General features: G+C 39.8%; 1 protein-coding gene across 1 annotated transcript in view; it reads left to right on the forward strand.

Annotated features, from left to right (window-relative positions):
- The first annotated feature begins 1,547 nt into the window (after nt 1–1,547).
- Nucleotides 1,548–12,165, forward strand: part of LOC143102931 (piezo-type mechanosensitive ion channel component 2) — a 30,394-nt gene continuing 19,776 nt past the window's right edge. The window contains exons 1-15 of the mRNA XM_076266724.1: nt 1,548–1,611; nt 2,291–2,386; nt 5,527–5,628; nt 5,989–6,034; nt 6,176–6,335; nt 6,585–6,801; nt 7,639–7,852; nt 8,295–8,460; nt 9,235–9,318; nt 9,426–9,558; nt 9,915–10,084; nt 10,250–10,513; nt 10,806–10,896; nt 11,409–11,590; nt 11,872–12,020. Coding sequence (XP_076122839.1) covers nt 1,548–1,611; nt 2,291–2,386; nt 5,527–5,628; nt 5,989–6,034; nt 6,176–6,335; nt 6,585–6,801; nt 7,639–7,852; nt 8,295–8,460; nt 9,235–9,318; nt 9,426–9,558; nt 9,915–10,084; nt 10,250–10,513; nt 10,806–10,896; nt 11,409–11,590; nt 11,872–12,020 — 2,138 coding nt within the window. The remainder of the gene's footprint in view (nt 1,612–2,290; nt 2,387–5,526; nt 5,629–5,988; nt 6,035–6,175; nt 6,336–6,584; nt 6,802–7,638; nt 7,853–8,294; nt 8,461–9,234; nt 9,319–9,425; nt 9,559–9,914; nt 10,085–10,249; nt 10,514–10,805; nt 10,897–11,408; nt 11,591–11,871; nt 12,021–12,165) is intronic.

Consider the following 12,165-nt stretch of genomic DNA (forward strand, 5'->3'; position numbering starts at 1 on the left):
TCTCCTCTTTGTCTTTGGCACATCACACTTACCTCTAGGTAAAACCTATATTATTATATTATTTCTATAGGGTAATTCCACCTTTCAAAAAAGAATTCCACTGTGCATTTAGTCAACCAATGACAATTGATGATTGAATTAACAAGTTAATTCAAGTTTACTTAATTAATGAATGAATGATTGAATGAATGTATGAATTTACTTAATCAATTATCTTGTTAAATCAGATGAAGTGTTAATAGTACAGTGCCTTGAACACAAATTGACACACAAACTCCAACCACACATACAAATTCATATAATATCTTAATTTCTTCTCAATCAGGTCATAAAAAAGGCATTGTCCTTGAAAATGTAGCTTCCTTCAGGGCGGACAGCGCTTTAAAAACACTGTTTCACATAATGTTGCCACTAAAGAGAGCTAGCACTATAGATCCCCCTGAAAGACTGATCAGCTCACGAGCTCAGGTAGTTCACTGACAATTTGTTACTCTCACTCATACACTCAGTCTCGCCCTCATACATCACTCACCCACATGTGTTTTCTCCCTTCTGTCGATCTTAACTGATATTTGTACTCCATTCTTCTGCCTAAAGTCATCCCTTGCCTCTTGTCTGTCTGACTCACTCTCTTCTCTCTACTTTCATTCACCCATCACTTCAGTCCTGCCCCCCCCCCCCCCCATCATCAGCTCATCAGTGTCCAGGAATTAGACATTGAGACTAGCAGCTCTGAAGAGGTGGGGTGGGCCAAATAGATCACACAGAACCCTGGGAACGAATAGGGTCTAATCACGATTGCACAAAACGTCAGCATGCTCACATTCTGCGGAAAAGGGGCGCCCTCTTCTTAACTGATATTTGTACTCCATTCTTCTGCCCAAAGTCATCCCTTGCCTCTTGTCTGTCTGACTTACTCTCTTCTCTCTCTCCTTTCATTCACCCATCACTTCAGTCCTGTTCTTTTCTTCCTCTTTCCCCCTATCATCACCTCAGCAGTGTCCCCCCTGAGATACGACAGATAAGGGATGCAGGGTTGGCACTCTTGCTGTAATGCTTGGCTAATGGACAATCCCCCATGAATATTAGATATGCTTCCTCCAACTGGAAAAATGAAATGCGAGGAACCAAAATTCAAGATGGATCATGTTCCTCTCCACCTGTACCCGCCCCCCCCTTTCCCCCCCTAATTTCTGCAGTGGTATTCAAAACAAAACAAGACTTTTAAATGACCCCAACAGATCTAACTGCATGATTATTAGGCCACAACTAAAATTTTAGTTAGCTCCAATGATGATTTGATACTTTTTAAAACCAGTATACACATAAATTGCCTGAGAGCTGTTTCATACCTTAAGCCATGCAATACTTGATGGAAGGCATATGGAGCAGGAGAGTGTTGGTGTGTTATTCTCCTGCTCTCTGCCCACCCCCCACCTCTTGGTTTGGGCAGGGCTTGAGTGAGTGTGGGAGTCACCTGCCTCCCTGAGCTGGACATCCAGATGAGTTTGTGCATGTGTTCCTGATAAACTGAGCTGTAAGCGAGGATGGCGGTGGACATTGTTGTTGGAGTGCTTTATAATATCCTCTTGCCAGTTCTGCTGATTGCGGGTAAGCTCATCTTAGAATGGTGTTCTCTGCCAAAAACAATTAAAAATATTTAGTGATGCTGCGCTCAGGGCAGCGGTCTCGTCTGATTATCATCAGTACAACAACGGCATGTATAGAAGATTATTTCTTATCACATTGTATAACAATAATTCGATGTATTTTGGTCTGGGTAAATTCATTAATTAATTGAAGAGTTTTTTTATATATTGATGGATTTGTTGTTTAATATGGTTATGTTATTTAGTATACGCTTTTATCCAGCAACTTAAAACATCAGCATAACAATTTATTTTAAAAATTATGTTTTTTACGTGTGATTGACACTGAATACAGCTACATTGTAACAGTGCAAACTCAAACTGGATGCTGATGATATGTTAATCTATAATAGGGGCTTATGTGTTATAACAGGATTTTGTTTATACTAACCGTTTGTTCCATGTAATCTCTGCAGTTTTATTCTGCCCCTTTTTCATCATTTCTGAGATTTTTTCAAGTTGAAAAAGATCTACTGACATTGAACCAGCCTCCTTCTTAGTTTTGTATTTTAGTGTGCATATTATAGACCTCACAGAATACATGTTTAGTGTATTTCTCAGAATTAGTTTCTCAGAGAGTGTATCCCTCTGTATCCCTCTGTACAGAGAGTGTATCCCTCAGAGAGTGTATCCCTCTGTAGCTATATCCTTTAGGTACAATGGCCTCTCTGTGGTCTATCTGCTTTTCCTCCTGACACTACCACTGCTGCCCAATCCCAGTCAATGCAGCATGAGGGGTGAGTTGACATCGTCTTGCAGCTACATTTCTCAGATTTTGAGTTTTTTCTTGGGGTCATCTGAGAAGAATTGTGTTCTTAACCGGTTGCTTTTGATATTGATAACCAGGATTCTTTTGAGGCAGGTGTGTGTGTGAATAAATAGTATTATTATAATTTTGTTTGGTAATCTCTTTGTTATGTTACTCCTTGTTCTCTATATACCTGATTTGTACAGGAATAAGTGTGGAAAATATATTGTTTATTTTCAGAGATGTCCGATATTGGCTTTTTTGCCGATATCCGATATGCCGATATTGTCCAACTCTCAAATTTCGATTCCGATATCAGCCGATACCGATGTCGATATGTGGGTTATTTTTCCTCAAAACTAATTTAGGTAACATCACATATCTCCTGTTGTGGAATTAACACAACATGCTTAATGTTATTGTGATGCCCCACTGGATGCATTCTTGAATGCAACAAGGCTTTCCAAATGTTAACATTGTCTCAAACAACAGTTTGGATTACACTCTCCCTGAGATAATCTTGACAATACCCACAACAAATAGGGCAAATTTGACTTCTTCACAAATGATAAAACATTGTACCTGAACAACTATGTGCAACATAGCAGAATGTAAAGCCAACTAAAATAACAGGAATAGTGTATGACAGGCTACCCTTTTTCTGTGTTAAATGAGCCTGCATTTGTAGGATGCTTCATGAACTGTTTCTTTAACTAAAACTCAATCACCTTAATTGAATGAACGCACAAATATGAGTCAATTACAATGTGGCAAGCAACTATACTGCACAATTTTGAAAACATTTGTTTGAGCTACAAAAAATACTTCAGGCTTATTTTCCCTTTTTACTTGCCACAATGATGACTGGCGTATTATCATTTTATATGTCATCTCCTTTTGAATTTATCTATCACTTACCTTTGAATTCCCCAGAGACATTTGAGATAGCTTTGTAGCAGCATAATTTAGCTTTTCGCCAGCAGGTGGAGGCTGACTGAGGCTAATTAGCCTGTCCTCTTGGTATGGCCCCTCTCACCTTTATTACCTTATGCAACTTCATTACCAATTCTAAAGTTGTTGTTTATTTAGCCATTCCATGTGGTGCATAAGACCTTCTATATCAATGTAGACATTCTATATCTCATGCAGTAAAGTGACATTATACATACTGTTGTGTAGTTATGTTGAGGGAACCACCCGTGAGCCTACTTCCGTTTATCGTTCATGGGCTACATAATTTCTCAGAACTGGCATTGACTGAATTCAGAGAATTTACAAATGCTCGTACATGTGTATTCACCCATGCCAGATATCTTGTCCAGAAGTTAAGGTTATAGCTCCAGTTTTGTACAGGTTTGTTGCGTTATGTTTGTTTGTGAGCTTATGAATACTGAAGTTTGTTTATTCACGTCATCTCATTAATCCCTATGCTTCTGTAAACCAAAGCTGTTAAGAGGGAAAAAAAATCTTCAGAAGGATTCCAGAAATATGCACAAAATTCAGCTTCAACTTTTGTTGATGCAAGTAAAAAACGTGTTCAGTTTTGTCTGAAGAGAAATCCTGAAGAATACAGACAAACAACTGTTTACAGACACAAAAGTAATTAAAAATGCAGGCGATTGACAAACTGTTTTTTTATTAGGCCCCATGTCTCTATTTCTATCTAAATGAATAAGAGTATATTTAATGTTTAGTTATCTCAACTCTGCCCTGAACTGCGTCCCAATCAATACATGCCATTAAATGAAAGAAGTCACTACTGCCTCTCCCATTGAAAGCTGTGTAAAGTGATGGGCCTGTATGGTCTCATCTATTATGCACAACAGAGTAATTATAGTGAGGAATTAAGAGTGGTGGTGTCAGCGTTGTCTGTACTCCGGACTGATTGTTGCTTCCCAGAAAGTTATATGGATCCACATGTTTATATCTCTGCCTTCCCTCTCTCTCTCTCTCTCTCTTTCTCTCTCTCTCTCTCTCTCTCTCTCCCTCCTACTCTACCACCCATCTCCAGCTCCCCCATTTCTCTCCCTCTCCCATGTGCCCCTGCTGAGCTCATCTCTGGTGTGAGAGGGGTGAAGAGCTGATTAAAGAGGTTTAATCGGGATGCCCTTAGCCGTTTGCTGTTCGCAAGGGATGGGCAGAGAGATGACATAAAGCTTTTAGTAAAAATCCAGGGTTATCGGAAACACATTTGCTGCCTCAGCTAATGCTGCATGACTCCAATTGTTTTTTCTGCTAAACAAACAGAAAGCAAACACGGCTACTTCCGCTGCCTTGTCCTGTGTGCTTCATGCCACTTCATTGAGTTAATTTTTTACACTAACACATTTTCCCTCATCACCTGGGAAAGAGAGGGAGAAACAGACATTAGTCAAGTGTAAATGAATCGACCTGTACGTCTAAATTCAATTTTATGTTGACTGTTTTTCCCCAACCAAAAGCTTGAAAATATAACACCATGCAGCTGAACTCTTGCAGCATTGGATTTCTTTTCTCAGTAGATTCCTCTGCGTTTTGTGGGATAAGACTGAAATAAAGATAAAATCAAAAGTTCCCATTATTTTATAAATATTCTGCCCTTTGAGTGGTGAATCCAGTCAGCAGTGTTAGAGCTCAGACACACTCCAAAGTATCAGTTCTGTCCCATAGTGATACGTCTTTGCCATTAATGCCATCCTACCCTACATCATCACTTTACAGTTATTACTGCACTGCAAAAAAAACATCCATTAAACTTAACAGCTCAATTAACAGCGGCGGCACTGGTGGTCAGTTTATGGCCGAGAGCAGGCACTGGAGGAGAATGCATACCCAACTGTTTCTGTTGTAATATTTAAGAGTTTGCTTCCAAATCTCCATTTTTAAAAACATTAATAAATACTTTAATAAATCGATTTGATAAAGTTATTTAATTGTAAACAGGTAATATCATTACAATTGCAGTTTTGCCATTTTGATTAAGTAAAGATAAATTAAATAGCAATAACCCAATTACAGTTGCACTAAAATTACCTGGAAAACAAAATGTAAAAAAAAAAATGATATGAAATTTCATTGAAATGGAAGATATAGTGTTTTGGAACCAAACTTTTTCATTTGTTTCTCTTCTGTCTGTCTGTGTGTCTGAAGGAAAGACGGGCAGGTTCCTGATGCTGCTCTGCTACACCAGTGTGACATTCCTGTGTCTCCAGTGTGGAATGCAGATCCCCTTCTCCTATATACCGAAAGACAGTAAGGACGGACGTTTGCTCGGGATCCATACGCCAAAAACTGACCACTAAAGTCTGAACCTGTAAAGCCACATGCATCCATGCCTGTCACTTTGTTTCATCCATACAAATAACCAAGCTTCGTTCTTATGAACTGAAAGCAACGTACTTATAAGGAATGAACAAAACTCCTTCCTGTGGACCACCACACCCCAAAGGAAGTTAATCGTTTTTGTTTGCTGTTTAGTGCAGTGCTCCAACTCCTTCTGTGGGATGAATATTTGATGAGGGGGGAAATACTGTTTGAACTAATTTGCTGATGAGACAGAACTACTGAGCCATAGTTAATGATGTATTTCCCTCCATTTTATCTCTTCCACAGTAAGCGGTATTTGGGAGACCGTCCTCTATCATCTTGGCATTGTGAGGTATAAACAGTGTTGAAATTATTATTTATTAGTTTGTGGTTATAACCTCATGCCTCTATATATCCATTAAACCATTAACGACTCTGTGCTTTAGGTAATGTTTTCTGATACAGTAAATGGCTATGTTATTTACTGGAACAGGTTCAGTGATGTTGATCCTGGAAATATTGTGCGGCTGTTAGCGCCAGACTTTGGCCTCTTGGTGTCTGGACTATTCATCTGGCGCATGTGTAGACGGGTTCTGCTGCAGCCAGTGGTTCTGAGTGTCCATGAAAACTGCATCATGCCCTCTGACCCTGAGGTGGTATCTAAGACGACCTCATACCACATATATGCATGCGAATGCCAAGCCATTGCAATAATGAAAGGCAAAGCTCCTGGAAACAAATGAGTTTAAATTGTCATGTATGTCCATGAAGTGAAGTACCAAGCCATGTTGAAATAGTCATGTTCATTTTCAAACTACAAATGTTCATGATTAAGCATGAAAAAATGACAAATTGCAAGGCTAACCGAGAGACTGACCTTGCTTTGTTGCTGTTTGGCCCAGACGGACGTGGAGTCCACTGAATCTGAGACGGAGGAGGATGAGAGTGAGGTGGGCTCCACGTGGGACAGCTCGGACGAGAGCAGAGACCAGGTAGCGTCCGCCCCCCCTGCGTTCGTGCAGAAACTAATGGTCTTTGCCGCCGGGCTGAGGTTGCTGCTGTCCACGGTCATGAACACGGCAGGAAAGGTGGTGGTGACAATCCAACTGGCAATGGCAGGTACTGTGGGGTCTCCCGAAGCATTGGACTCAGTAGGAAAACACTAAGCTGTATTTGGAATGTTCACTGCTAGGGGTCTCCTATTTAGGCATATATATATATATATGTGTGTGTGTGTGTGTGTATATGTGTGTGTCTATATATATATATATATATATATATATATATATATATATATTGCATATCTCTACACCTTGGGGTACTTTCCAGCTCTCTCTAAATGGCTCAATTGTATTAATAACCTTGGTTATCCCTCCTTGCATGTTTTGTGTCATTTCCTTGGCCAAAATGGCCAAAATCAAGAACCAAAAGGACAATCTCACTGATCTTGAATCTGTGATTAAGAATTTTGTTTTTCTTTTTTTATCTTTAATAATAATAATAATAATAATAATAATAATAATGATAATAATACATTTCATTTATAAAAGTGTCTATCCAATTAGGAATAAAGCATGCAATCACATCCATGATTGGATTCACTGACAGTATGCACAGTACATTCAGGCAGGGACAATGAGAGAACAAGCATATAGGAAAGAAACAAACATAAGTTGGACATGGATACAAGGTACATAAAATGCCAAGATGTAATTTGTCTCTTGTCAACAAATGCACTGTTTTGATAAGGCACAAATTACTAGTGGATATGCTGCATGTTTAGTATGTACCGTACTAGTTAAAGTTGTTTGTTAAGCTGTCTGCTAACTGTCTAGATAGAACACTATCACAAATACATGCTCACACTCACAGTTCAAGCTGTCTTGCACTCGTAGTTCATTGCATGCTAACAGTGCACTCCTATGATGATGACCCTTTTCATTTTTGATGTCGCAGGTATTGCACTGCCCTCTCTGACATCCACGGTATATTTTGGGACGTTTCTGACCCTGGTGTGGCTGTGGGTGTACGGCCGCCCACTCTCCCTTCTGGTGTTCAGTAGCCTCTGTGTGATGATGACCATATTCAGCGCTGGCCACATCATGAGCCTCTACCTTTACCAGTTGCCTTTGCCCCAAGAGTGGGTGGCTCCTCAGGACACCTATGCCAGGTACCAGGGCTCAATGTTAACTTTCAAAAGTGGTTGCCAGCTTGGCATACAGGCATAAGGTTTTGGTTGCCAAAGTCAACCAAATGTGGTTGTCACAGGGGCAATGAAGGGTGACGAACTGGTTGCCATTTGTAACAATTTGGTAGCCAAGGGCAACTGGGTAACTGATAATGTCGAACCCTGCCAGTTACTGTACAGCATGGAGTCATTACAGTTCTTAACTGCATATGGTACATGTTTTATCACAGTACATAACAAAGCCATTTGAACCTCGTCACACTTTTTTAATTGGTTTAGATTACTGTAAATAATATAAACATTAACATAATTATAGCCATGTTGAAGCTGCTTAGCCATGTTGAATTTTTTATGTATCCTGGTATATACCTGCGAAGACCATCCAAGTGTCAGCATATTTTCTGTGTTCCTTTGGGGGTCCCAGACTGTTTGGCATGACGGCGTTCATTCGGACCAATGGATCAGACCCACACAGCCTCCTGCTGCAGCCGGATTTCTCATGGCCAGTAGTCATCAACCCTCTGGTCCTCCTGATGCTCTACTACACCCTCGTGGCCCTGCTGCACAAGTGGGTCCACATTGATGCAGAGGTAATCCTCCAGTATGTAAACAAACCTCAATAACAAGTGGTCAGTTAGTATAGCTAACACCTAATACAAGCTAATACAAGTTCTTCTTCCTTCTTCTTCATCATCTATAAATGTACACCTAAAATGTACAGTATGTATACATTCAGACATGTATTATGACTTAGCTAGCCTTTTGCTTTGTGTTGTTTTGTTTCAGTAACGGCATGTATTATACCTAATTTTCATTTGCTGTGTCAGGCTCAGATCTACAAAAGTGGTCAGAAATACTTTGTAGATACTGTTTTTCCACCTCATTTGAACCAGCATTACGTTTTCAGTCACAGGCTATGACAAATCCTAAATCCTAATGCCTTTGTGCAATGGATGTTTTCAATTTCCCTCGTGTATCATATTTATTGACCATTTTTACATTAAATTTCATAGATCAGACCACTTAGCTGCAACAAAATATCAGGTTAGGACCTTATCTTGCTAAATTGATATCTTGTTGATGCAACTGAATGTTCAATGTTCAAGAGTCTCAGAGGCAAATGGTGTAAATAGCACAAAATTACTTGTACTGATTAGTTAATAGGATTATGCTTTAATCCCAACAATTATATGGTATGCGTTGGTTTCAGGACAACAAACAAACATTTCAATACATATTTTATCAATTATGTTGGATTAGTTTAGTTTTCTATCTCTCACTTTGGTGATAAGAATATGAGCATGTATATGCTGCTGTCTGAGCAGGCATGTGAGTATTTATTCTGTATGTTGTTTTTTTGGCAGGACGCTGAAGAAGCTGACCAGTCTGTGTGTGAGGTTCCTCCTAGTTTCTCAGAGGCTGTGTTACCATCGCCCATCAAACCAGAGGTAAAATAAGCTTGTTGTTACTTAACGATTTTAAAACATGTAAGAACAGATAAGTGTGATGACTTTAAAAAAAAAAAAAACATAAACACCTGACCATACCTGTACAGGTAGTTAATATGGTGATGCTCAACAGCTGGGAGAAGAACAGCATCCCTTCACAGGACTCTCTGCTCTCAGACACCATGTACCCAGAGTGCTTTGTACTTCCTGTGTATCGACTGCAAGAATACCCAAGCTATGGTACCCATCCCATATGTTGTTCACAAATTACCCATCTAGGTGATAATATACAGAGTAGGTCTGTGGTATCTATATAGATATATCTATCTATATAGAGAGTTTTTACATTTGAATCTGTATAGAAGTGTGTGTTTCTTACATTGTAAAATGTTTAAGAGAAAACCTAGTAAAGTGTTCAGATTTTTGCTGACATGTCATTAGAGTATTAAGTTATTCATGCCACACGTAGTCCTAGAGATACACCAACATTTAGAAACAATTTGTACGTAATAACTGTTACTGGTGCTGTACATGGGTGGAGGGAAATAAAACCAGGGAAAACAAACAAAAAGGTTTTGGCATGATGTTCTGTTAAGGGTCAGAGGAGGTCAAGACGGAGGGAACAGAGGGGACTGATGAAGAGAATGATGACGACTTATTCAGTGTCTCCGTGGCAACAGCTCCAGCTGCTTCACCCAGTGGACTTGCTCTCTTTGGGATCTTCATCATGAAACAGAGTTATGTCAGCGCCCTCATCATCATGATGGTAAACTGAACACTGTGAGACGTGTGTGTGTGTGCGCGTGTGCGTACGTTTGTGTGTATACTGTATGTGAGAGAGTGTGTGTGTGTGTGAGAGAGAGAGAGAGAGAGAGATTGTTCTGGATGAGCACACTGTTGGGATAAGCATCATGTCTCTGGTTGTGTTTAGGTATGGAGCATCACCTACACCTCCTGGCTGGGGTTTGCCCTGCTGGTATGGTCCTGTGTGATCTGGATGATGAGGGACCGCCGCTACTACGCGATGCTCAGTGCGCCTTTCCTGGCTGTCTATGGCACCACGCTTCTTGTGGCCAGCTTCATCAGTGGCTTTAGGTTGAAGAGAGAAGAGCTTTTCCCCAGGGTGCCCAAAGCAGTGCTTATTGACTTTGATCTCTATGGTTACGAGGCTCCGTGTGTTCACCTGAGTGTAAAGGTAAGTCAGTAACCACAACTCACAGAAATAAAATAGTTAAAATTGTTCTTAAAAAATATTAAAGTTATATAGTACAGTGATCATATGAGAGTGAGAGTGTATCTAATCTGTGTACCTGAATCAAATATGGAAGATGTCTTTGTTAAATTTGCTTTATTATATTTTTCATTGGAAAACACACATTTATAGCTCTCAGGATACCTCTGTCCCCATGTCTTCAATTTGAAGTTTACATTTCCAGAATGTGTGGTTGCCTTATGTACTCAACACATAACATAACATGTGTCCAAAGGTGATGTATACCTTCAGCTTCTGGTTGCTGCTGCGTCAACAGCTAAGGGAAAAAGAGGAAGACAGCAAGCTGAAGCATAAAAGTGTGGATGGTAAAACTGAAACATGTGAGATAACTCTTCCATTGTAAAATGTGATGTAATGCAGCCGGATAAAAAAGGGGGTGGGGTGGGGGGCGGGGTGTAAAAGGGAACTATCAGGACAGTCATTTTCCATGTCATCATACAGCAAGTGCTTTTATCTTAAGCACTTCACTGCATGGATATGCAGTGGATGCAGTAGCTAATGTATGTGTGTTGAACTCATGACCTTGGTGGAGCTAGCACTTTCCTTTACCAGTTGCTTTACCTGCTGTGCTACAAAAACACTTTCACTTCCGTTCCTTATGCTGTGAGCGTGAGTTCAATTTAAAATACACATTAGTATGATTTCAGTTTTATTGTCTCAAATACTAAGTCTATCTCACTCAATACTCAGTACTAAATAGTGGCATATACAGTAAGCAGAATTAAAGACAAAAGGGAGCTAAAGAAAACTAAAGAATTTTCTGTGATGAAATGTGTCCATAAATACAAATTGAAGTTATGTCTTGATGTGTGTGCAGCTGATGAGGGTGAATCCTCTGGACTGGTGTCCATTCTAGGAGGACTTGTGAAAGGAACGCTGGTCAAATACTGGATCTTCCTCTGCTGCTCAATGTTCTTTGTGGTCAGTTTCTCTGGAAAGGTGGCCGTGTACAAGATCCTCTATATTGGCCTCTTCCTTTTCTGCGTGGTACTTTATCAGGTTAGAACATCTCTCTCTCCTCTCACACACACTCTCTGCAGGCCTACTGTTGATGTTGAGTTGATGTCATCTCTAATATCATGAATAAACTCAAAGAAATAACATATTTTTAAGTGTGTGTTTATGGTAGGTCTCATACTGTATTTATTTGTTGACTTATTTTATTTTTTAATATAATTTGTTGGGGTTTTTTGTACAGCACTTTGGTCAGTGAAAGCTGTGTTTAAATGTGCTTTATAAATAAATTTGACATGTGTGTTTTTGTGGTGGTGGTGGTGCAGGTGCGCTACGATTTGTGGAGGCGCATACTGAAATACTTCTGGGCAGTGGTGGTGGGCTACTCCATGTTCGTGCTGATCCTGATCTACATGTACCAGTTTAAGACCGTGTCTGGACTCTTCAGACAGGTCATGGGAATGTCAGAAGAGGGGTGAGAGTTCAGCTCTGATGCTGATGACCATTTCAGTCTCATTGTTTCATAGAATCATAGGGTTTTGGACAACACTCTAACAAAACATATTCTTAAAATGCATGTGTTTTTTTTTTTAGTAGATTTTGCTGTTCTGAGACAATGC

Source organism: Alosa pseudoharengus, unplaced genomic scaffold, assembly GCF_046254945.1.
Source record: "Alosa pseudoharengus isolate Yale_2024_CS ecotype anadromous, Long Island Sound unplaced genomic scaffold, YU_APseudo_1.1 YU_APseudo_1.1_scf_4, whole genome shotgun sequence".
In the NCBI taxonomy this organism is placed as follows: domain Eukaryota; kingdom Metazoa; phylum Chordata; class Actinopteri; order Clupeiformes; family Clupeidae; genus Alosa; species Alosa pseudoharengus.